The 25,391-nt window shown below is 40.6% G+C and overlaps 1 protein-coding gene across 1 annotated transcript in view; it reads right to left on the reverse strand.

Moving 5' to 3' along the window:
- Positions 1–382: 382 nt before the first annotated feature.
- The window catches only part of LOC137914434 (importin-11-like), a 63,673-nt gene continuing 38,664 nt past the window's right edge, over positions 383–25,391 (reverse strand). The window contains exons 23-30 of the mRNA XM_068757984.1: positions 21,944–22,023; positions 21,756–21,836; positions 21,359–21,454; positions 20,032–20,145; positions 19,404–19,525; positions 15,177–15,272; positions 13,475–13,559; positions 383–1,391 (exon numbers count right to left, since the gene is read on the reverse strand). Of these exons, the coding sequence (XP_068614085.1) occupies positions 1,227–1,391; positions 13,475–13,559; positions 15,177–15,272; positions 19,404–19,525; positions 20,032–20,145; positions 21,359–21,454; positions 21,756–21,836; positions 21,944–22,023 (839 nt within the window). The 3' untranslated portion in view covers positions 383–1,226. The remainder of the gene's footprint in view (positions 1,392–13,474; positions 13,560–15,176; positions 15,273–19,403; positions 19,526–20,031; positions 20,146–21,358; positions 21,455–21,755; positions 21,837–21,943; positions 22,024–25,391) is intronic.

A 25,391-nucleotide genomic window follows, 5' to 3' on the forward strand; every position in this document is an offset into this window, starting at 1 on the left:
AAGACCCTGTGTGACAGTCAGTATACAGAAATTCAGTAATTCATAATTTTCTGATACCAAGGGTTCTAATAAATTCTTCCGAGAACCCAAAGGAAATACGGGTTCTAAGGTCAAATATTTAAATGTTTCCTCTCGACCAATGAAATCTGATCACATCGGAAACAAGGGACACAACGTATTCTGGCTCCCTTACAGTGACTTCTTAACAATGCAATGTCCTCAAATAGAAAACATAATAATAATAATAAATCTATTCTTAATGCAGCTAAATCCCAATATGCCTTGATCCTGCTGACCTGCTCTCCTGGCAACGTGAACAATGAAGTCAGAGAAAGATGGAAACGTGAAAGTTTTTGGTTATTAAAGTGCTCTGACACTCCAGTTAGCAGCAGTGTGTTTATACGTTTAATGTGGTTACGCACATTTACAGTTCAACAATGTAAAAATCACCCATTTGACAACCAAAAAACAAAAAGATCCTTCTAATTCAAATCAAAAAGGCAGAAAAACTTTCTACTTCTCTCAGTAGTTACTTCAACTTGCTCTCTAGTTATCTCACAATTTTTCTCAGTTGTTGAATTTCTAGAGTAACGACCACAAAATAATTAAAAAAACAAAGAAAATAGTAAAATATCATGCAGAATAGCATCCATACTCTACTTTACATACATACAAAATAACCGTTTTCTTCTCTTTTCAAGAATAGACTCTGTAAACACTGCTTTAGGTCCTTTAGGTATAGTTTTTCAATGTTTCTGTAGAAAAAAGTCCAAGGCTCTCGCTCTGGCACCTGGAGATTATTTTTTTTCCTTGCACTCCTCAACCCCCTTAACTTTTATACCATCTCTCCATTTTTCTACTTGTCCCATGTTGAACACATGAAAAGAGAAGAAGTTAGAAGAACTAAGTGGAAGCTCTAGAGTGGTGATGTTTTACGTGGTACTTTTGAAAACGTGAAGGACTTTTTAAAGCGCCCACATGGACCTTACCTAGATATAAAATGTGTGTATATATATGATAATTAATTGGGGCTTCAGCTGAAAACAGTAGACAAGGCTAGGTCTGCATATAGATAAGGCATAGCGGGTAGAGTATGGGAAGGTTTGGATGAGAGGTCCACAAGACGGGAAGGATTTGAGCCTTTTTAGAACATATTCAGAAATGGGAGCGAGGGTAGCATTGGGCTAAGATTTTCGTTTCAGGTAGTGAAGGATTACGGATGTGACTCAGAGTCCTTGGAGGAACTCCTGCAGCTGCCTGACAAGCTCCGTGTCGACGGACTCCATCAGGACGCCGAAGCCTTGGTCTCCCAGCAGGGCCTGCTGCGCTTTGAGCTTCTCATAGACAAACTGCTGGAGAGAAACACTGTGCACGGGGTCCTCAAGGGCCAACTGCGGTGGAACAAAGAGAAGGGAGAATGGAAATGTTACAGATAGGCTACCAGCAAGTCAGCCTTTTGAGTGAGAGGAAGAGCATTGATGGGTTTACCAATCAGAAAAACTCTACGGACAGTAAAAGAGCCGTTCACATTCTTCCACACACCATCTTAACAAAAAAGACCATTGAAGTAACCCCATACCTGGAAATAAACCTGATGATTTCATTCATTCATGGTTCGCTTTTCATTCTCATTCTCTCAAGAGCAAACAGTGATATTCAGTCTTGTGGAATCAAAGCGTCTGCACTGTCCCGGCTGATTTCTATTATTTCATTCTTGATTTGCGCCATCTCATTCATGCAGAGGACTCAAGCCTGCTCTTGGATGGGTCATTATGAGCTTTCATATTTGATTTCCAAGCATTCTCGGTTTGATTGTCGAGTTGCCGATATCTTTTTATGATTCCGAGCACTTCATATTGAAACTTGAGGAGTTATACGGTCTATTGTAATAATCTTGGTTCTGATGGACCCCAGCTTTCATCTTTTTTTACAAACCCCAAATACAACCGCTACAGTAGATGCCTGTTTTAATACTGGTGGTTCAACCGGCACAAGGGTAAGTACCACAAATGACACTTTTAAGAGAAAAAAGAATACTGATACTCAGAAAAATATAATCTAAAGGTATCCCAAATAAAAATGAACTGCTTATCGAAATGGCAAAATCCCTGGTTTCCATTGACATCTGAAAAAAAACGTGACTCAGACATGTTATCAATTCCAACTTTGACTTGTGTTGGAGAAAATCCCGCCGCATACCAGCTGCTGCATTCATCTCGAGCAGGAGACGGCACGGGAAGGCAAACATTTCTCCAGTCAGGCATCCTTTGCAAACAACCTGACACAAGGGTAGTGGCGAAAGCCTGAAGGCCTGCATCGCAAATACATTAGAGGGAAATACATATCAAGTCAAAACTTTTCCAAACTATAGTCACCTTTTAAAACTATTTGTTTGGTGACAATACATTTCATGCTAAGAGCTTTTAAAATGATATTTGTGTTGTGTGTACTTGTGGCCTGCTGCCTTAGATTTCCCCGTAGATAAATTATCGTTATCATACGATGTCACTTTACCCTCCTTCGACAATCTTTTCAAGTATAAGTGAAGTGAACTGCAAGACTGACATAATCTCTTTTTTTAAATTTACATCAACTTGACATTCGGGGAGCAAAGTAATGCATTCAATCACATCGCTCCAAAAGAGGCTTAAATAAAGATTACAATCGAAAACATGGCTCCTTTGGGAAGCACAATGTTGTCATGACTACTTCTGGGTTCTTGATAATCACTGGAAAGAATACTTGTCATGCTAATTAGTTCGTTGTCGCTACTGAGAAAATAAACTCAAGTCATGAATGGTTTTTGGAAAGGAGCCTTACGAAAAAGCTGCTTCTAACCTGCGTAATTACCTTCAGTGTCAAGGACCTGCTAATGTGTGTGTGTGTGTGTAGGGGGGGGGGGGGGGGTCTTTTTATATTTTACCTGCAATCCTCTTGAGTATTTAATCTAACAGTGAAAAGTGATGATACATTCAAATAAAAATATTAGATCATGGTTTTTCCCAGTCTGTGGTCAGGAAATGAAAGGCAACAAGCTGTCCAATTAAAGGAGACATTATAGCATACACTCAGATGATGACAAAAATGAATGAGCACCGACAAGAATGTTTTGGTAAATTAAAAAGAATAAAAGGTTGCAAATGTGCAGCAGATGTGGAGACAGGTTAATTGAGAGCAGAATAAAAACAGGATGTTATTGGTAGACAAGAACTTAAAGATAGTCTTTGGATAAAGAAAATATTCTGAGTATCCCTGCTGTGCTGGGACAAAAGAACACAGCAGTGGAGAAACAGCCAACAAGAACAATGAGCTTAATCAGCTGTTGGGATGCACAAATGCAAATGAGTGGAGCGGAGAACAAAGGAGGCATGTTGCAAGATGGGGCTCGATGAGTCACGATGACGTCATAGTCGAGAGCACCAAAAAGAAAAGCCTGCCGAAAGCGAGATGGTGTGGGATGGAGAGCGAGCAGGCAATGAGAGATGAGGAGAGACGGGAGTGGGCAGCATGAGAGGATGCAAAGATGAAGAAAGACAGATGAAATGACAAGAACCATAAAAGCCTTCATCTATCAGGCAGTCCCTGAACTGTTGCTGCCACTTTTCCAAAAAGAACCAAGAGCCCAGCACCATTACGGTCTAAACCTCAGTGGTGGATAAGTTCTGTTTTTTTACGTATAGCTTTATTAGAACTTAATTTTGCTCTTTTACTGTAAATTCCTCTGTTCGGATCATTCTCTACAAACAGAATCACTCTCAGAATCAGCTTTGTTGGCTCATTTAAGATGAGTTTACACACAGCGCAAGGTTTGAGAACCCAAAAAAGTGATGAAAATGACCAAAGCTCTTCATCTGAAAGCTTCTCTCGTCCACGGAAAACCACATTTGTTGTCAAACAGTCAAGCCAAACCGCTAACTGGAGTTAATGATGAAACCACCTCGACATTCCCAGCGTTTATCTCATATCCTCTCATATTCCGTTGTGCCTGGCTTCGAACTCCAAACACAAAAATACAGTACAGGCCTGTGTGTGTGTGTGTGTGTGTGTGTGTGTGTGTGTGCTCACATTCAAAGCATGATGCAATGAGCTGTAGGGCTGTATGATTGTAAATTAAGAACTGGATTATGAAGAGGATGCTAACGCTGTGGGGTGCAGCGGATTTACACGGCAGGAAGATGTCCATGTCATCAGCTAATCTATGACACACTAGCTCCAGGCCTTGCTGGCCAGTTGCCCCCGGCAAATGCAAAATAGACCCACAAGCTGCTCTCAAGCGGTAAAATTCAACTCCAGTTATTACATTGTTTGAGACAAGTGATTCTCAACACAAGCTATGGATGCGCAATTATTTAAACATGAATGCTAGAAGATGAAGATTTTTGTTGTGAAGACTACGACAAGCTACTGGAAGGTGATGGCAGAACTCAAAGTGAGCTCAGGAAAAATCAAAAAAGAAAACAGCTTTTCAATTCATGATTTGGTAAAGGTGCATGAAAAATGTGCTTCTTGCTTTATTTCAGGTGGTGTTTTACTGTTTCCCCGAGATTTCGTTATATTTATGTCGGTTTAGACGAGGATGGGAACCTTTCTGACTCAAAACTAAATAATGCAACTTTCAATGGAGACACTGATAATGCAAAGCTTTAAGTCTGAACTGTATGAAACGCATAGCTGTGCAATCAATACGTGTTCATTTCATGCATCTGTCCTTTTTCTGCCGCCTCTTGCTGCTGTCGAGAGGCAGGAGCCGCACATGGCCGACACCGAGACGCACAAATACGAGCAAATCCCCAGACATTGGTAATTTAGAGACACCGATTCATCTCTGTGGTGTGTTCCCAGACTGCAACCCATGAGCTGTCCATCACAAGATTTACACTTTATACCTTTGGACTTCTTACAGAATTAAAAGCACTTCAACAACATCCAAAGCACCAATCAAATGTGATCAATAATATTTGAAAGAGTGAGAATAGGGCTGTCTTGGATTCTATTTATGTTCTGTAAATGGACTTGTCTTTCCTGTGACATAGGATTTAATCAATACCTTAATTGAAATACACTGTGCCCTATAAAACCTGCTGCTGTCACACACATAGTTACTATGGTGACCAAACTGTAAATTCCCCTGAGAAATTTGTTCAGATTGGGTTTTTCAAAGGCTCTTTTAAGTTTGATCTGAGAGACTAATTCTCTTTAATATCTAATGTTACGTAGGTGCATTCAATGGTAAATTTACACACAAAACTGCCACAGATTAAGAGCATCCTGAAAACATTGCTATCAAATGTATTATACGTATTGTTCTTTTAAGAATTCAAAAAGGCATGACACCTACAAATACGATTAAAAAAAAAAGATGGTAAAGATTGCCACAGAATGCATGAGTTTAGCATTTGGGCCTCCTTTCTTTATACAGTATAATTCGACACAGATCAAGTTGGCAGCAGGTCCTGTTCCGAATCATCCACCTCAGCATGCTAATTGTAAATACGTCGGTGTGATGCACAGGAGGTAATGGAAAATGAGAGGCAAAAATAAACAAGTGTGTTTTCTCACATCACATCATAATACATACTGCATGTTTCAGGATGAAGGTAATTATATACGCACACTGGATATACAGTTCTGTGAGTTAATTATTTGAGATTTATTTGGGACAGGTCATTGAAGGCCAGATATCCAAGAGAACAGTTTTATGTTGCAAAGGATGGACAGCAATGATGTAACAGGAGAGTAAACGGAGCATGTTACTATGAGAGGGGAGATAAAGATGAGGCAAAATAAATATAGAGTAAAAGTGTCATTCACTTGGATCCAGAAAAGAACAGTGTCTTGATAATAATGGAGATAACATGAGCAAACTAGAAAAGCACTCAGAGAGCACAGACCTCCGCCATGCAGCTCATTCCCCTCCTAATTGGATTTACACTGTCCGGATGGTGATCTGGATCATCATCAAAAGGTTCTCAATCCTTCTGGGTATCTTTATACACCAACCATGAAAATAAAAATGGAATCAGAGTTTGTGTATTTTGGGGTTTTCGATGTTAAAAAATATACTTTCCTGACCTCATTCTGGATCAGATCCAGAAGATGTGTTGCATGATAGTGTAAATCAGACCTCTTTATGACTGATTTTTGGTGAGTGCATATGATTTCTCAATGGATTTTTGAGAAAGCCTCCATTATAATTAAATGGGAAAATTCAGATTCTTTGTTGTTGTTTCCAGATGGGTATCAGGCTCGCTCTCAATTTAATGGGATCTACTCTAAATTAGACAAGGACCCATTTTTAACTTATTTTTTCATCAAGATCCATCCAGCAGTTTTTCCGTAATGCTGCTATCAAACAGAGATAGGCAGGCAAACAAACGGCGACAAAAACAACCTCCTTGGTGGAGGTAATTACGAATGGAAGGAAATAAGCAAGGCGCATGTATTAGAAAGTCAGCCTGATGGCACACAAACCAAATATTCAAGTCAGGGCAGAAGAAAAGGAGTGATGGTGAGAGGAAAGCATGGAGGGAGAGTGGCGTGCCGCCTGCTGAGGCTGAGTGATAAAGAAGCACTGGTCTTCACACCTCGAAAATCGATGAACGAGAGGCGGAATGAAAAGGAGAGAGAGAGAGACAAATTACATGGAATGACATGGAAAGGCTTCGGCAGTTACCCGGTGAGCAGATGAGAAACGAGAGCAACAAAAATGAAACCGAGAAGAAGGGGAGCTCCACTGAGTTGTGTGTGTGTGTGTATCGAGAGATCTAAGATAACAAGATTTAGATTTATCTCTATCCACTGAATGCTGAGAAACAGGCACCACTGAGGCATTCTCTACCTGATGCAGCTCTTGATGGCCAACACAAAAGAAGCTGAGATGATTTAGCATTCAGGTGGAGAGCCATCCATTTCCAACATTGTGCCGCCCACCATACACTCTACGTACCGTAGAGCATCGTGTTTGGAGGATCTCTTACCCTGGTTCGAGCCATTCTCTCTCCCCCTCATAAAAATGCAGTCTCTCAAACACAAAAGTATGCCGAGTCACGATTAAACAGCCAACACACCCTGGGACCATCCTGGGTGCGTGCTGAGATCAGAATCTTGTATGAAGTTCACTCTGCGAAAGTACAGCACTAAACCAAAATACATTCAGGAGAGAAAGAGGATGATTCATTGACTCAATCACTATGATAGGAGAGCGGAAGGGGGGGGGGGGGGGGGAAACCAGTACTACAATTCAATTACTGGTAAGTACTGTACTTAAAACTCCGGCACAGGGAACCACTCAGAAGTAAAGGCGCTGCATGTCACTGGTAACCAATTTCTATATCAGCCACTCAGTATCAGCCGCTACCGAGAGAAAAAAATATTGATGACACTTAAAGATTTCAGTTGGCTTATCGCTTGTCAAATCGCGAGGTGCTAATGTTACGGCTCCCTATGAACACACAAGAATCCATATTTCAACAGGGCAGGAAAAGCGCGACCTTTACAATAAAGGTGTTTATGTTCTGGCACATTGATGTATGCAAGCCCTTTGGTGGGGCCACTGGAAAAACGCCAATGACTGCAGTGGTCAATGAACACTACAAAAGATAATCTAATTATACATTATAGGAAGAAAATATTGTTAAAATTATTAAGAAGTACTCCTAGAGGCCTAAATAAATGAACGGGGCTCTGGCGTATGATTAAATTACCGTCAGCAGCATTAAGCGCATGATTCGTTACAAAGATTTGATCATATTAGCTATAAAACCAGAGAAAATGGTAACCAAAGATGCAACTTATAACATTTTTGAGTCTGTGATCATTTAAATTATTGTAATATAAACTAATTCAGATACTCAATAGTGCTTTGGGCACATTTTATTTCGTGTTTGCCTGTGCACAAGTCCTCCAAGCGTGATTCACAATATTGGAAAGGATTGTGTTTTTCCATTAACAAAGACAGGCAGAACACTTCAAGTGATTTTATAGGTCGACATCCTGATGAAATGTCCAATTTAATCAATTAAGTCAGGATTTCTAATGACCAATCAATGGCTGAGCTCATCAGGTCATGGGGAAGTGGTTTCAATGTGGGCTCATTGTCTCGGTAACTTGTCCCTTACCAGCAAAAGGTGAAATTAGAAAACATTTATTTTTGTGTGCTCCCCTTCTCCTAAACCGAAAAGGTAAATAAAATAAATGCCTGCATTACTTAAAACCCCTAAAATTAAACAGTCTGATTGAATTAAAAACCCAAAATATCCTTAGGGGAAAGACAACCTGTTATTCATTATCTATTATTAACTTTGAGCGTCTTGATTTTCCATCTTCTTATTGCAGGACTTCTCTTCAGCAGACGCCAATCATGTTTGTTATAACACATCGGCAGTAAAGGTTTTCTTTACTTTAGCGGAGATTTAGTACTCAGGTACTGCACAGCTGCAAATATTGTCTTTATAATGGCAATTAATATTTGAATAAATAATGAAATGAGCAGTCATTCTAATTACTGACTGAAGCTAATTAAAGTCTGACTGAAAATGATCAGCCTGTCTGCAGAACATGCGGAGAGAAACTCATCGCAAATTTGGCGTGAGTCAATCCTTAATAGCAAATTAACCTTTAGCTCAATGAATGAAGTGGGGAATTATAAAGCGTTGAACATGTATCTATTTCGTTAATTTCTTATAAATAATGTAAGTGTAAGCTTTAAGTACCTACTCGCACTAAAAGCACCCAAGAAGAAATTAACATTATAGTTTACTCCACCTCTGGAAAAAAATAATATGTTAGCCTTAACGGGACATTTTACAGGACAATTCTAGTGTTATTGATTGCGTCTGTGTCTTTTCTGCTATGACATGTCACATCATGCTTTTTAAAACATGGGAATGAAACATTGAATTGCAATGCAACAGTTGGAAAAGCTTCCTTTTTCTGTGCACATAAGGTGCAATTTATCTGTAGACTTGGCTCCAACTCTGGCATTGAAAAATACTTTCTGAAAATAACATCTGGGAAATTAAATCTCTCTCTCTAAAGCTAGCTTTATATCCTAATATCCCAGACAGAAACGTCCAAATCAATGCATGTCCTAGTGTGCACAACTTCTCCGACAAGCATGCTATAGCCAGTGTAGTAAACATATATTTACGGTAATTCAAGTGGATCATTGCAACATATTTGCAATGCTGCCAATCTAAGAACCTGCAACTCCCAATAGGTAATGGACAAATGTGTGCAAATCTGAGGAGAGACACTGATAGAAACTAATTTTGATAGCTCTGTGCGCCGTAGGCAGAACAAAGGCAAATCTTTACATCTTGTGCTGCAAAATAACAGTGTCATGGAGGTCTGTTATTCAACAAAACCAAATTATGCTGACGCTGATGGTCGCCGTGAGACCAGGAGCAATAATAAAGCAAGAATGGCAAGTCTTCATTGCTAATGCTTTGCGTGGCCCAGAGTGAATTGATAACATACTGAAACTCATTTCCTATGAATTCATACCTCTAGGGGATCTCTGCCAGTTGATTGTTCATTAGAATGGAAATAACAAAAAAACAAAAACACGTTGAATGAAGAAAACAATTTCATGATTAATCAGTGACTCGTCATAGCATCACAAATTCAATGCAATGAAGACCACTGGGTAATAATGTAAGTTTTTATTCTCTGCTTTTCTTAAAAATTAAAACATACACATTTAACCAAATTGTTGTTTTAGGCCCAGGAAATAACATTTTACTCCTAAACTACACAAAATAGTGAAAATGATCAGACAATTTAATTAAATGTTTCTTCTAACTCAAAGCAATGCCAGAGACGGATTCTTTATCTTCCTCTTCTCAACTTGTCACACTCCAATTTGGGTCTTCCTTAGATCAAGTGCAATTCTTGATTCTTCTCATAACTGTATTTAGACTAGATTATACCATTTTTTCCACTGTAACGCAAAGCTTTGCGTGTACTGTGTCTTTCTACCTGGAGAAGCCTTTTGCAAATTTATAATAATAGAATATCTTCACTTGGATTGCAAATGATCTGTGAGAATCAGAATCAGAATCAGAATCAGAAGTGGTTTATTGCCATTGTCAGTGAGGGTTCACAGACTAGGAACGTTGCTCGGTGAAGTCGTGCTACAACTAACATTAAGGACAAAATACAAAGACCATACAGGTACAGACATCAACAGCAGCCGGAGTGGTTACACAGATGTGTACTAGCAGCAGTAGACGGTTCTATTCATGAAATATTTCATACAGTTTAATTTTCAATTTCTGGGATATTAAAGACCCACATTATCCAGTAGACATCTACTGTTATTGATACATGGGTTTGTTCTAGTCTTTGGAGACAGAACACCATTCTATTTCACCAACTAAATGATCCTGCGTGTGTGTGTGTGTGATGTCTTAAATCTTGAATATTTTTTTGTAAAATTAACTGACAAACTGAAGAAGTGTGATTTATACAAGCAGACAGAATCAAGGTTCCTGAGACAACAGTGAAATATGCATTCAGCCTTTCTGCTGTACTGGACTTGGCTAAGTCACGATATTTTAAATCAAACTTGTAGATGTGGTGAAAGTTCAAGAAGCAACTTGCAATGGAGGACACGGAGCTTTGTCCAGACTTTGCCTGCCTAGTATCGCAGAATGGCGTGATAACTGCTCAGAATTCTTCCTCAATACAAACAACACAACAATTTTTATCTCAGCTTGTTGAAACTATACTATCCATACCAAATACTGGCAAAGCTGCAACGTTGACACAAAATCAACTTTACCATAAATAATAGATGAGGACAGCTGGTGCTGTATAGGAACAAGATTTATTCCTTTCCATCGGCAGTAGGCAAAACGCATGGGCCCACGGATGGGAGCGCAACATGTACAGTTCAACAATACATTTAGGGGCTGACGAAGAGTAATGCTTACCATGAGGAACAGCAAAACTACATTCATATACTAACAGTCTCTTAGAGACAAACAGGCATACACCCCCAGAGCCTCTCACAGTACAGCTGCTAGGCAAGTTGCAACCTAAGTGCAGGTCCATGAAGGTTCTCTTTGTTCCAGTGATCAAAACTCCACCATATGGACTGGTCCTTCCCAGCAGACAGATCATCTGAGAAAGGTTGCGGTTCCATGTCCTCACAACTTCTGCACAACATTGTATGCAGTTAAACTTTTTAATTTCAGTGCCGTCGGTAGCTTTATCTAAGCAGCCGTCAGTCATCATTTTGCCTGTGACACTTGTACAGTGTATTGCCCTAAGTATGGGTTAACAGAAATAATAAAGGCATATGACTCATCTAAATACATGGGGGGAGAAGAGGAAGAGGAGGAAGAAGCTTTATTGTCATTATACAGTTTGTACAATACAGTTTGTACGATGACAACATAAACAACAACATAGACTCATGTTTATGATGATTTCTTGTTAGTCTCATGCAGTAAAGTGACACTCCTGTATCTACTTCATATACTGGAAAGTATTTTAAGCATCAGAATGAACATAAATCAGAAACCTTTATTATTAAATTGCTCATACTGCTGAACAGTATATACACTCGCACCCTTTTAGCTAGTAAGTTGAATGAAAACACAAATTATCAATGTAAATTGCTATTGTTCTTTTTGTCTTTGCAGCACTGAGGCACTTATAAACCACTTAGTTACGAGCATAGTCAGCAAGAGTTTAATTTTTCTAGGGTCCAATTGCAACACATGCAATAAAATATATTTGCATCCATGAGAGACGGAAGCCGCTGCCTTCAAAGAGCTCTAACCTGGAAACATCCCTGCTGGAGGCGTTTGCTAGAAAAGAACAGTCGCTGTCGTCCCAAAGCGTGGTCTTTCATGAGATAAACCACAGGAGGCAATTAGCACCATGGCGAAAGTTCATCAAGGTCAAACTGAATATACAGTGGCAAGATAACACTAAAAATAAAGCTACAGTAAATATATTGCGTGCTGCAGAAAATCCTGTATGCAATAAAAGCTAGGAGTTCTGCTTTGAATGAACATGATATATCCTTTGTGAGGTTTCGACCAATAAGAACAAACCAGGATAAACTGCATACAGTAAAATAAAAGGAAAAAAGGGTGGAACATGCATCACATTAAACCAGGCAGTCTAGTTTCTATGTCACTGCAACAGGAAGACCCTACTTAGGCAGAAGCGCAGCACTTTTTCCATCTATAGATTTCTTCATTTCACCCAACTCAAGCGCTAATCTTGATACCTGTGTCCGATTGGCAATGCAGCAGGCCCTGACATTTCACCTGGCAAATGGTGGACATGCAGTATGTATAGCAGCCTCAGGTGAGAGTTGGATGAGCAAATGACAGATGACAATAAAAAAAAAAAGAATGGGCTGAATATTTAGAAAGTGCTTATTGGCTCTTTCTGCCTGTAAACATACACATTTTATATACATAAATGCTTTTACACGGTCATGAATGGGCCTGCCAGGAAGAGAAGCCTTCAACCGCCACACTGGAGACAGGAAATATTCAGAAATTCCCCGAGTTTCTTTCCTCATTAACTTTACTCTCAAACTGAAAACTGTTTCGCACGGTCACACTCGTCACAGGCACACATGCACTCAAGCACGTCCACAAATACATACACCCACACGCATTAAGAAGCGGAGAGAGGCGAGACTTTAAGTCTGCTCTTTTCTATTCCCCGGAGCAAAAAGTCAGGGCCTGGGCTGAGGTGATAAGTGCACTGGGATACCGCCAAGCAAACACACACATTCTCACACACAGAGGAAAATGTCACCCTAGAAAATAAATGCAACTGTATTCCTACATCCACAAACACCAATGAAATGTAATTCACGTAAATCTTTAATTTTGCCTGAGTACTCATTTGCATTATATTGTGTAAACACACATACACCAACATCATCACTGAACAGTGTTTTCCAAATGAAGCAGTGTTACAACTTCTGAGCCTGCACAGCATGACAGAGCAGCAGAAGAAGACATCCTCATGCATACACGCGTTACCATACGCCCTACCTGAGGGGCATTTTATAGACACTCAACATTCAGCTTACCGAAAGTGACTCGAAGAATGCAACACTAACACGTGTTGCTCCAGAGGCTGTACTGGCTATGTTGCATGTGCATGAAAACTCACTGCCATTAATTATATGAAGTGACAGTGGCTAGTTTTTCTTAAAGGTCCCATATTATAAAAAACTCACTTTTCCCATGTTTCTACACTATTATGGTGTTTTTGGGTCCTTATCAACCCCAAAACAGCAAAATAAACCATCCAGTCAATCCTTCGTAGTTCCCAAATAAAAAGGGTATAATATGGGACCTTTAAATTGTATTAAGGTTAAGTAAAACTTGTTTCACATTATTGAAACAATTGGTGCAAAAAATTATATATATATATAACATTAAAAAAAAAGTTACGTTGTGAAATTAGATGTCTCCCGGGTGTGTGTTTAACTCACCAGTTTCTTTCTCTTGTCCTGTTCAGTTGGCGGCTCCTCGTCATCACTCATCTTAGGCTCCTCAAAATTGCTTATCAGCATGCAGCTGAAAACACACAAGAAAAAAATAAATTAATAACCACATATAAACTTGCACAGGAGACAAAGCGCAAAAGGGCAGATGGAATTACAATCCAAACCTTGGTGCTCTGTCTCCATATAGTCTTTTATTTTCTTTGTCCTTGTTGTTCAACAGATATTGAGAGTTGAGATAAGATCAAGAGGGAATGTTGCATTTTGTGACTTTGACCAGCAGCATTTGGTAACTTGTGATCAGAATTTAACAAAATTATGTCAGAACTGACTAAGGACATACGTCTCAAAAACAACTATTGAAAGAATAGGCAGCATTTAGATAAGTAACAGCATGTCTGTAAGGAAGCTATTAGAACATTTTATCACTCACAGCCATATTATACTACTTTGTTGCTGTCATAGCCAGCTGCTTTCATTGGAAAAACACCAAATGGCAGGCCATTCAGCAACTAGCTGGGAGCATGTTGGAACATTTAGCAGCTAAAGAGCCAGACATCTCCCTCAAGAGCTGGTGACCAAAACAGAGAAGATTAATATTATACATTAATACATCAGGTGGCCACAAGTATAGGTACAAATTAATGACAATGTCACCGCTGGATGTGTTAATAATCAACTTTGCTACATGAACAGAGAATGGTGATATGTTAGCAACTTTTTTTTGTTCTTTTATTGTATGCTCATAGTAATGCTTTAATGCTTTATGCAAAATAAACACTAAAATGCAACTTTATAACTTAAAACTGCAACTAGAATGTGTTGTTTAGTTAACGGTACAGGAAACAATCAAACTTGATTTTTCTGTTGTAGTAGGCATGCAGCAGAGCTAGATTGTGATTCTACAACAATTTCAGTCCCATTCGGAATACACTTACTAACTGGGATGCTTTTTAAACGAGTGCATTATTTTGAAGCAAGGACTTTCATTCTTATTCTAAACCACACAACCGCAAGCCACTTATGACAACAGAGAAATGAAAATAAAGTATTCTGCAAAGCTTTAATGAATTCCAAATACGGGCGTTGAGATTACAATATCCACTGCTGTCCATCTCTATTGATTTAATTTACAAATGGAAAATAACACAGGAAACGAGCACCCGCAAATAGGTTTTTGTCGCTCATGAATGAAAACAGGGAAGCAGAACAACTGAAGACGTGACTAAAGAGTTAGTCTATCCTTTGTGCACAAGTTTTCAGTTCATTCACACATCTTAGTAGAGTGCAGAGTGTTTTTACCGCGACAATCTGCATGTGATTTACCATCTACCAAGACATGAGTAGCACTCCACGTGGCCAGAGAGCCAGAGGGTAGAACGCTGTGCAGATTCAGACTCAAAGGTGGTCCATGGTTGTGTCTGTGTCTCCTTTCCACAGTGAGAAAGGGCTTTTAGGCCAGTTTCACAGCCTAAAAGTTTTGCAGTAAAATGAGTCCAATCCAACGATGCCATTTGGCCTTTTTAACCAGGCTGTCATGACCATTTAGAATGGGATAGCTCTCATATCCCATAATTAAAAAAGTTTATTCTGATATTGTAAGCAACAATTACAAATTATGCTTCAAAATAATTATCAAAAAAAAAAAAGAAAACTCAGGACGTGATGGAATGAACATTTGCTCACTTACTCTTTGAAGGTACCCGTATCAGGATCTTCTGTCATTACGTCATGCAACGCCTCGACACAGATGTTGATGATTCCACAGAATTTGTCCTGGATCACACTGATAACACACAGACAACACATGCTGGTTCAGATCATTTGACAGCTGTGTTGTGTGCTTGTGCATGTGATTAACATGGAGAGAAATTTACCCAAAGGAAGAAATGGTCATGGAAAACAACAATGACAGACTTTACAGTCCAAGTCAAATCCTGGCAGAACTCTGAGTGATAAATTAACTGTCAAAACAGCATATGGCTATCCAGAGAAAAGGGCATTTAAGCCACCCATTAACTCAGCTCATAGGACACACATTCCAAACATCTTTAAGCGTCCTGCTGTTACCAGTTCACCTTCAGCTTTTAGAATTTAACACACAATCCTGCAAACACAATGAAAGCTTCAGGACCGTATGCCTCAGTAAACCAGTCAATATATTTACATATATGTCTGGAAAGAGTCATAATATAAATAGGAAAAATACTCAATCACAACATCGGGGCGCTTCACTTCAGCTAGATGCTTGATTTGGTGCTGTGACGACGTGTTGAGGCGTTACAATGGAGGGCCAGAGGTGGAACGAACGGACGCCCCATTACGCCTTCATTGCATTCAGAGAGACATTGAATGGAATGAAGGCACAACAGGCCTGGAATGAAAACTAAACGGTGCTAGTGAGTAGTCACTACACAAACGTCAGTTGGAGACAAGCCTCTCTGACTGAGACGGCCTTTGCTGACACAGTCAACAGAAGATAGCACATCTCCACCAATACCTCACAAAAAAACAATCAAATGCATCAATATGTGGAATCTGCCAAGTCTTTGGTGAAGCTGGAGTGTATATTGTACTAGATAAACGATGATGAAGAGAAGATCACCAACACTCAGGGTCTCTAAATCATCTTTTCAGGGAAGATTCAAAAATGAAAGGTGGTCAAACAAGATCAGTATCACCAATTACCGTAGGTTTGAGACCAAATGTAAAGTATGCTCACAGTCTCCACTTCTGTTCCTAAGTTATGTTGTAGAATACTTTGTGGGGTCACAGAGATCTTGACGTTCAACCACCAAATTGTTATCAGCACATCCGAGACCTCGCGGAGATTTGTGCAACATTTGATTACATTCGACAAGTATTACTGAAAGATCACTTTTAAAAGAATGGAACAATTACAAATGGCTGGAGGCTTTGGAATGAATGACAGAGAGCCACGGCATCATTTTATAAAAGCCCCAAAAGTCGTCGATGAGGTTCTACATATAAATGTATTTCTATCGCGCAGATCAATCACGTAGGATACAGATGATATTCTTGCTGTGAAATTAATCAAATGACATAAATGTACCGGTAATAGTTTTTATTCACAGGATCTACAGTCATTCTTCGAGAAAAAGACGAGAGAATGCAGGCTTGCAGAATCGGACATCTTAAACACATCCCAGAAGCATAAAGACGGGCTACAGTCATTGATGAATTATTTTTCATTCTTTGAAACACACTGGAAAGAACGGTTGTAGTTCCCTTGCCAATCAGAATAAATAAACACGGACGGAAAAGAATAGAAACACACAGACAGCGTGTGTGTGTGTGTGTGTGTGTGTGTGTGCGCGCGCTGAGGCATCAAAGGTTCCTCGGTTCAACTATGTGGCAGTGTAGAGTCGACGCCAGGAAATACTGCATGAACATGAACTCTGGAAACTAAATTGGAAAATCAGCACATAACGAATACGTACCCAGGCAGTTAATATAGAACCCTCTCGTTTCGTTCGAGTGGGAATCACTACTGAAGTTTCAGCTCACACTGTAAAAATTGCCCCCAAGACAGAAATAATGTTCAAGCTTAGCGACAGCGAGGGATGTAATACCTGACTGTGCTCTACAATCCCATTTTCTACACTGAGATGAGAGAATTTCTTCAATGTTGTCCAAAAAATGTATTGTGTGTATATATATATACACACACACACACACACACACAATACAAATATACACATACCAGTATATATATATATATTCCTGTATACGGTATACAATAAATAAAAATTTAACGTAATTGCTCGGACAACGAATGACAGCTGTTTTTCACCTCTAAAGGAATGGAAGACTTCCATTTAGTTATCTTTAATTTAGCAACATTTTACTATTAATATGCAGGAAGAATAAAATACATCACTGAAATAATGTCTTAACAATAGGCACAAATTGGCAGAGATGGCTGCAACTGGTTCCATGCATCGTATTAGATGCATGGAACCACATATTTAAACATATCTGTCAATTCTAAAACTATCAATCCCAACAGCTCTCCAGTGATTCCTTTATAATGGTGAACTGGCAATGCTGCTTCGTGCCTGCCATCCAAATCAACGCAAGTGGAGGCATGATCTGAAAGCAGACAGGCTAAGTGCCGAGACAAACTAGCTGCAATAAATAAAAAGGCCTCGTCAGAATCATGCGTCTGTGGGTCGCTCTCCTTCCAAAAAGAGGCTGTAGGGTGGTGCTGAGCATTGAAGGCTGCACCCACAGCGCATTGATCACAAATTGAGGAACAAGTGCCATTTTTTTCTTTTTCTTTTAAATAAGCATTTACATATTTCATCATGTTCAATTCAGTTTTTAGTAGAAATGACTGGTCTATGTTAATAATCATTCTTACGGAGAAGCAGAGCCTAAAGAAAGGGTCCAGTCTTGAGTAACACTGATTTGGGATCTTTAGCGTACAACCAAAATACAGGAGGGATAGCCAAAAGTTTTCCAACTTTGTTATAAAAAGCACATGGAAACAGCAAGGTAAGAAATTCCCATTATGGCTAGGAATTATAATGGGATTTGTAGTGACAGTGATGTGAATGACATCCTTGTTCTTATTCCGTATTGACAGGTTCGCCATTGAAAAGCAAACTGTCACAGATGATGAACTGGTACGGCAAAATAAAAGGGCTGACTAAGAGGTTCTGATGATTTAAGCAGTCTTCTGTGACTTCCTGGCTTTGCATGTTAAATGCTAAATGAATTATTAATGTACCCAGAAGTCTCATAAAGAAAGTACATTTTATGAAAGACAAACCGGATGTGAATACATTAAAAATAAAGGGAACTTGTTGGTGAACAAAAAAAAAAGGTATATCATAGATTTAATAAAAAACAATATGTAAAAAGTGATAAATTAATAGCTTTCACAAGTTGTCAAGCCATCACCATCAACATCAATTCAAAGTGAAAACAGCAAACGCGTCATGTCAATGACTAAAGAGAACAGAAAGAAGCAATCTGTCTAAATACATGCCCATTTGCTACGCCTGTTCAAGGCGGGTGCGCATTTATCCTGCCCTGCCGTTCTGTGCAAACGTAATGAAGGCTTTGAATGTTATCCCGACTCTGAGACGGCCGTGGAGGTAGTCGCAGTGGCAAATCAGACAGTTGTATAAATACGAGGCAGAACGGCAAGACGTTGACATTTTGGAAACGTACTTTGTATGCAGCAAACGCCGGAAGACGAGTAGCAACTAGTTGCAGTTGGTGGCCAAAGCAGAAGGAAACCAAACAGGTGAGAGAGCGCATCACTCATCTTTGCTCGCAGTTATTTCACATTGAACGCTGGAGCTGCCTTGTTCAACACAGAGAAAGCTCTTGATTGCTGCTTTGTTGTGTGAAAATGATCAAATAATCCTACGCTAGTGGCTGATTCATAGCCCTCCAGTAGCACATGTTCACGTTATGAGTGGATGCAGATTCCCAGTTGCGCTGAGGTCACAGTGACCTCTGACACCCATATTTAAAGACATTTTCTCATGATGTTCTTGAGACGCCATGCTCACAAGAACGTGGTCAGCAGACACGGCTGTATTAAGCATGTCTGGCAAACCCACCGCCATCCATGGTCCTGTAGTGTATACAAGTGTGCGTTTGACCACCGTCGCATGTCTCTGGAATCCATATTGGATAATTATGGCTGTAGGGGAAAAATCTGTTTCCTGTAACTTTTTAACAACAGCTAATTTTCTTTATTGCTAGTGACAAAAATGCAACACCACAGGCCTCCAGAGAAAAAAGCACTTCACTCAGTTTTAGTCTCTAAAGATAAACAACAGCTGATTAATTCTTTCGTCTTCAGATTCCCCTTATGTCAGCACATGACTAGCAGTTCTAAACACTGTCTGCACATACATGAACAATGAACGTTTTTCACCTGTTGTCAGATGGTAGGAGGGAAAGCAGAGCCAGTGATGACAACTTCCTCCTCTCTGGCTGTGTGATATTGTCCATGCGGTCAACCCACATCTCTATCACGCTGCCCAATAACTGGTCCATCTGATTAAACACATCATGAAGGTACAGAGTGTTAAGAGAAGGGGAAATTAACAGGACAAATAAATCATAAGACTGACAAGAAACGGTTACAAGCGTTTCATGAAGATAAACTCGACTGATTTTATTTTCCACTTACAACAAGCTGTTACTTAAATCAGAAAAGACTTCTCTGCTGATTCTGCCACATTTACCGCTCTGCCTTATCCTCAATCATCAAGAAAAAATATGTTTAAAAATCAAATAAATACATCGCTAAGATGTTAATTTAGATAACAAAAGCAATGTCAAAAATGTCAAATTAATTTTGCCATGTGGAAGACGTTTTTACAGTTTTTGACAGTACACAGGAGGGGACTCTCAACTCTAGCGCAGTTCCTTGGGTCATTACACTCAGCCTCATTCAGAATGATTCCCTTTTAACTGGCACTTTGCGGTCATGTCTTTGACAGACATTCAAAGAAACTGTGCTGAGCGGACAGAAACGAAGGGCAGATGGGGAGTCTCACCTCCTGGCTGCACTCAGAGGCCATTTGAGAAAGCAGAGAGGAGAAAAAAGTGGAGTTCTGGAGCAGGACGCGGCCCATGATTCCCAAGTAAGTGGACATCACCACGGGATATCTCTGTACTCACGCACACACACACACACACACAATGAAAGCACAATCACACATGCAGCTGCAGAAATGTAATCAAGGGCAAACACATTTAAATACCGTAATTCCCGGTGTACAAGCCGCTACTTTTTTCCAATATTTTGAACCTTGCGGTTTATGCAACGACGCGGCAAATTTACGTATATTTTCCCACTTTCGTTACGAGCCGTGTTTCGTTAAAGCCTATTTATTTTCGTTACAAAATTAACGCCCGCCCGCCCGGAGGGAAAGCCCCGCTTGCGCGTAGCTGGGGAGATCTGCGAGAAGGGCCCGGCGCTCGTCCAGAGTCGCCGCCGCCGGACCGCCGTACCCGGTCCCCGCCGCCTGTCCGCCATCCGCTACGCGGCGTCGGACGCGCCGCGTAGCGGGGAAGGAACCCACCCCCTCGACCTCCCGGGCGTCCCCACCCCTGCCGCACCACGCTCCCGCGGACGGAGGATGAGGGGCACGGGGGCAAGGGGGACGGGGACACCCCGCCAGGCGGGCGCGCGCGCCGCGCAGCCTCCGACGGGCGGAGAGGGGAGGGCGACGGGGCGACTGCTCCCCCAGCCGCGGCTCGAGCCCAGCCCCGCTTCGCACCCCAGCCCGACCGACCCAGCCCTTAGAGCCAATCCTTATCCCGAAGTTACGGATCTGATTTGCCGACTTCCCTTATTCTAACATGCCAGAGGCTGTTCACCTTGGAGACCTGCTGCGGATATCGTTACGAGCCGTGTTCCGTTAAATATCATTTGTCTCAATGCACTTGCGGCTTACGAATATGTGCGGCTTATTTTAGTACAAAATATATATATTTTTTAATTCAGTGGGTGCGGCTTTTTCACAGGTGCGCATAATAGTTCAGCAATTACGGTAGGTCATTAAGCATGATACAAGGAAAGAAGATAGATCCACTGACAACGCAGAATCAGCACATGACCTTTAATAAAGCGGGATGATCGATAGATGTCACAGTATAATCTTTATAACAATTCATTTTTACATGACCGAAAAGGGCAAACTGAAAGAACATTCTCCTATCAAGTATGTAAAGTTTTATAAGGTTAAATATTTCCATTATTTAGCAAGAAGAGGAAAGGGTGCAGTTCCACCCACAGCTAATATTTGACACATAATTGTACTTTTACTAATTATTTTGTCGATCTCAGTCCAGATTTTTCCAGAAAAGGGTGAAACTCACCTCACCATCCACAATACCTCTGAAGACAGCTGGAAGCAAATGCTGGAACATGTGGGCTCCCAGTATGGGGCTAACCTTTAGAGCTATTTCTACCACCTGCCAAGATACAAAAAGAGGGCGAATGAGGAGCTGCACAGGAGCTGCTTGGTGGAGGTTTGTGCTCTCTGAGCACTTTTCTACTTTTACTAATTGTATGATCTTTACAAACACAGATTATTTTAAAATTAAGAAGTAATCATAGTGTGAGAAAACATGTCATGCATGGGGAAAAAAATGTTGCATTAGGATACCAAATCGAGCATTGAAACAACAGTCTCCAGTTCTTTCTTTCAGGTCGGGTGGGGTGAACGACTAAACACAACAAAGTCAGACAATCAAAGGGAAGGACTGACAGTACCTTGAGCACTTGAACCTGTCCCTCATTTGTGATGTCTTTCAGCAGATCACAGAAGGAGCGACACAATGATTCTGCATAGTTCTGTAAAAAACAAAACAAAAGAAAAACAATGAAATGGGGGGAGGTCCCAAACAAGCCGCTGTATGACGTAGTGTCAGCTTAAGTGTGTGTTGGTGTGTGTGTGTCACCTGTAGGAACTCTGTGGCGGACAGGTATATGTAGGCATTAATGATTTGAAAGCAGGTGCGCAGGTTCTCCGGGCTCAACTCTGGAAGAGAACATCAGATGTTTCAGTTCACCAAACTGGAAAAAGGGGATGAATTGATGGGTGCAGACAGAGACAGGGGAAAAGGGCTGGCAATGATGGAGGACAAAGGCATTTTCTGATGAATGGACCTGCTGAACACATTTAGACTACATTATCTGCAGGATGGATGGCCTCATTGGCTTTGTCCACAGAGAGAAAAATCATTAAACGTTGGATTTGCTTTTGGAAATGTGCAACATTTACAGATTGTACTTGCAGAAAACTCATTACTTCATTATAATAATATATACAAACTATCACTAGGGGGGGGGGGGAACACTCAGGGTATAAATGTGCCAAAACCTTTTGCACAAATTTTCCGACATGCAGAAATTTTGAATACGAACATTCTGGTCATGGGTGGAATGATGTTTGCAGAATCGGGAAAGGATTAGCAAAATAAATCATCTTTCACAATGTTATCGCTCGCTCTAAAATCTGTGAATTTCTGGAAACTATTTTCAACTTGTATTCTGACGGTGTAAAAACTTCCAACTGCAAAACGTAGCAAAGGTGGCCATTTTATGCAAATAACCTGCATAAATGGTCTCTGAGTTTAGCACCAAAACCCCTGAAAATTATTAAGAGGGTGTTCTCATCAAGTTTTGAATGGACACAATTAGAGGTGAGTGGTGGAACGAAGAGGTCCAGTCTGATTGTGTTTGTTAATGCAGAGAATATTAATGCATATGTATGAAATATGTTTTCTCGAACCATTTGCTAGCTACAGTAAGGCAATAAAGACAATGTGTGCCGCAATCTGTTATCCGTAATTGTACAAATTTATTCCAGGGGTTTATTTAGTCAGCATAAGAGCCTACATGAATATTCAAACCTGCAAACATAATGCGGAGCAAAATTACGCTAAACACCTGCACTGTGTGCTGATGTGAGATCAACAGAAGACAATGGCTGCTTTTCATAAGCACATTAGCCACCATGATGTGTGCAAAAAGAGAAACAAGCAGTGACAGAAAGAAAGTCAGACAAGATCGTGTCAGCTTGTGCCCTGAGCATACAACTTCCTGAGGAAAAGGAAAAGTTTAGTTCACACACACGACCAAAATTCCAGCTCTTTTCAGAAACAACCGTTTCTTTTGATTTCAAAAATAAAATCGCCTCCTATTGTTTGGCCCTCTACAACTGTCTTGACGTGCATTTCTGATCAGGAGTGCATGTCCTGCAGCAATAATATCTGAAGGGGTGCTTTGTTTTGTTTTTGGAATGGCAATACAGAAAGAGTTTATGCCTATAGAGAGTAAAAAATTTTTTATTGAATTCTTATTCTGAGCTGGTGGTAGGGTCAGAGGGCTCAGAGCATTGAGGCCCAGACATGATAATACTTTCATCATCTCCTTCCCTCATGATTTCAAATGAACCCCAAGATTCCCAAGTCTGAATAAAAACACCTCGGCAGAAACACACTGCAACTGGTTATTGGAAATAAATTCACAACCATTTCCACATTCGCATCCCTGCGCTTTTTCAGCGTGGCACTAACACAACAGGGACAATGTGGAGAGAGAGATTTACTGTTATTCCCCTCAACGTCTGTATTCCATAAATGCTGGTCTTGCATTTGTTGTTCCACAGTCTGCAATGGGTTGTGATGTCACTGGTGTGATCCAACACCCATTGTCCAAAAAAGGTAAAGAAATTGTACAGTATACTGATATCTATTAATTTTATTACAAAGTCAGACACACGTCATTTTTACAAAGACAAGGAAAGTGAGGACAAAACAGACCCTTTCAAAAGTACACACAGACACACACCCAAATGCACAAACACAATAATTTGCTGTGTAATCAAATAGCCACAAAACCAGCTGCTAAAGCACTGATTAAGATTTCATCAGTACATCCTTCATAGCTCTGGACATATGCTGCACAATCCTCTTGGCTTATGAACATCAGCAGGAAAATGAGCCTCGCAACTGACTGATAACAGCCTCTGGTGTGGCTATAACGTCACAGTAAATCAACCTTCTCCACTTCACCCTGTCCTTTGCATCGTCCTCCCCAACACCAGCCACTCTCATGTCCTCCCTCACTACGTCCATGTATCTGCTCCTGAGTCGACCTTTAGCCATCCTCAGCATACTCAGAATCAGAATCATTTTATTATTTATTCACACCTTGGTTGCAAGCAAAATGTCTTTTGTGCACGACTGACTAAACCTAGAAAGTCATGGAGGCGTAATGCTATATTAGAGTTGGAAGAGATCAGTGAAGCATTAAATGAAAGAGCAAAAATCAGCTTCATCTTCAGACCCGCTGCGTGAGGTGTCAGAAGATCAAGTATCAGAAAGCCAAAACAGGCTAGAGTACGAACAGGGCAGTAAACAACACCAAGATACGGGTAATGATCATGGATTATTATAAAATAATATTATAAAAATACCACCCATCCCTGTATTACATATCACCTACAGCTTTTGAGTGGGCAAGACTGGAATACGATGAGTGGGATGTCTCGATTGATCCATGCAGCACATTACCTGGGCAGTTCACGGCAATACCACATATTGAATCTAACAATTTCTTCATAGTGTTCGCCAGCGAATGACGAGGCAGAGCTCTCGCAGTACAGTATCATTGATTACTTGTGGACAGGATTTGACACGTGTCTGTACTGACCAATAATTGTTGAGTGGACGCAATATTTGATCTACGTTACTTGTAATCATGAATTCATGATTTTCAGTCATCACTAGCCAATGCATCGTCCTCAGCTGAAATGTGTCCTCGTTCAGAGCGCGGTAGCAGTGATGCAGAGTGCAGCACTAGCCTAGCAATGTAGCCAAGGCAAGGCTCCGGACATTCTAATTAGGGCTGCTCCATATTAGCAGTGATGGAGTGGGGCTTTTTATCAGGCAGACCAGGCCATGCACCTGGCAAGCTGCAACGCCATGCCCATCCAGACAACTTCCATGCCCCACATCCCTACAATGCCCTCCATGGACAGAATAAATAGAGCGCCAGCTGTCCTGGTAAACACTAGCCAAGGATGATGACAGGCCAAAGTTGGACGAGAAGACAAAAGCCAAAATGAATTTACCCTGTCAAATCATTCATCAATGTATGTGTCAATAACTGTATGATTTCTGGAAATGTATTTAATTTTACATTTGGAGCATTCAAAGGGGGCGGGTCGGTGGCGCAGTGGTAAGCACTGTTGCCTCACAGCAGGATGGTCGCAGGTTTGTCTCCGGCTTGTGGCCGTTCTGTGAGGAGTTTGCATGTTCTCCCCGTGTCTGCGTGGGTTCTCTCCGGGTTCTCCGGCTTCCTCCCACCACCAAAAACATGCAGCCTAGGCTGATTGGTGAC

This window comes from Brachionichthys hirsutus, unplaced genomic scaffold (genome assembly GCF_040956055.1).
Source record: "Brachionichthys hirsutus isolate HB-005 unplaced genomic scaffold, CSIRO-AGI_Bhir_v1 contig_696, whole genome shotgun sequence".
NCBI lineage: Eukaryota > Metazoa > Chordata > Actinopteri > Lophiiformes > Brachionichthyidae > Brachionichthys > Brachionichthys hirsutus.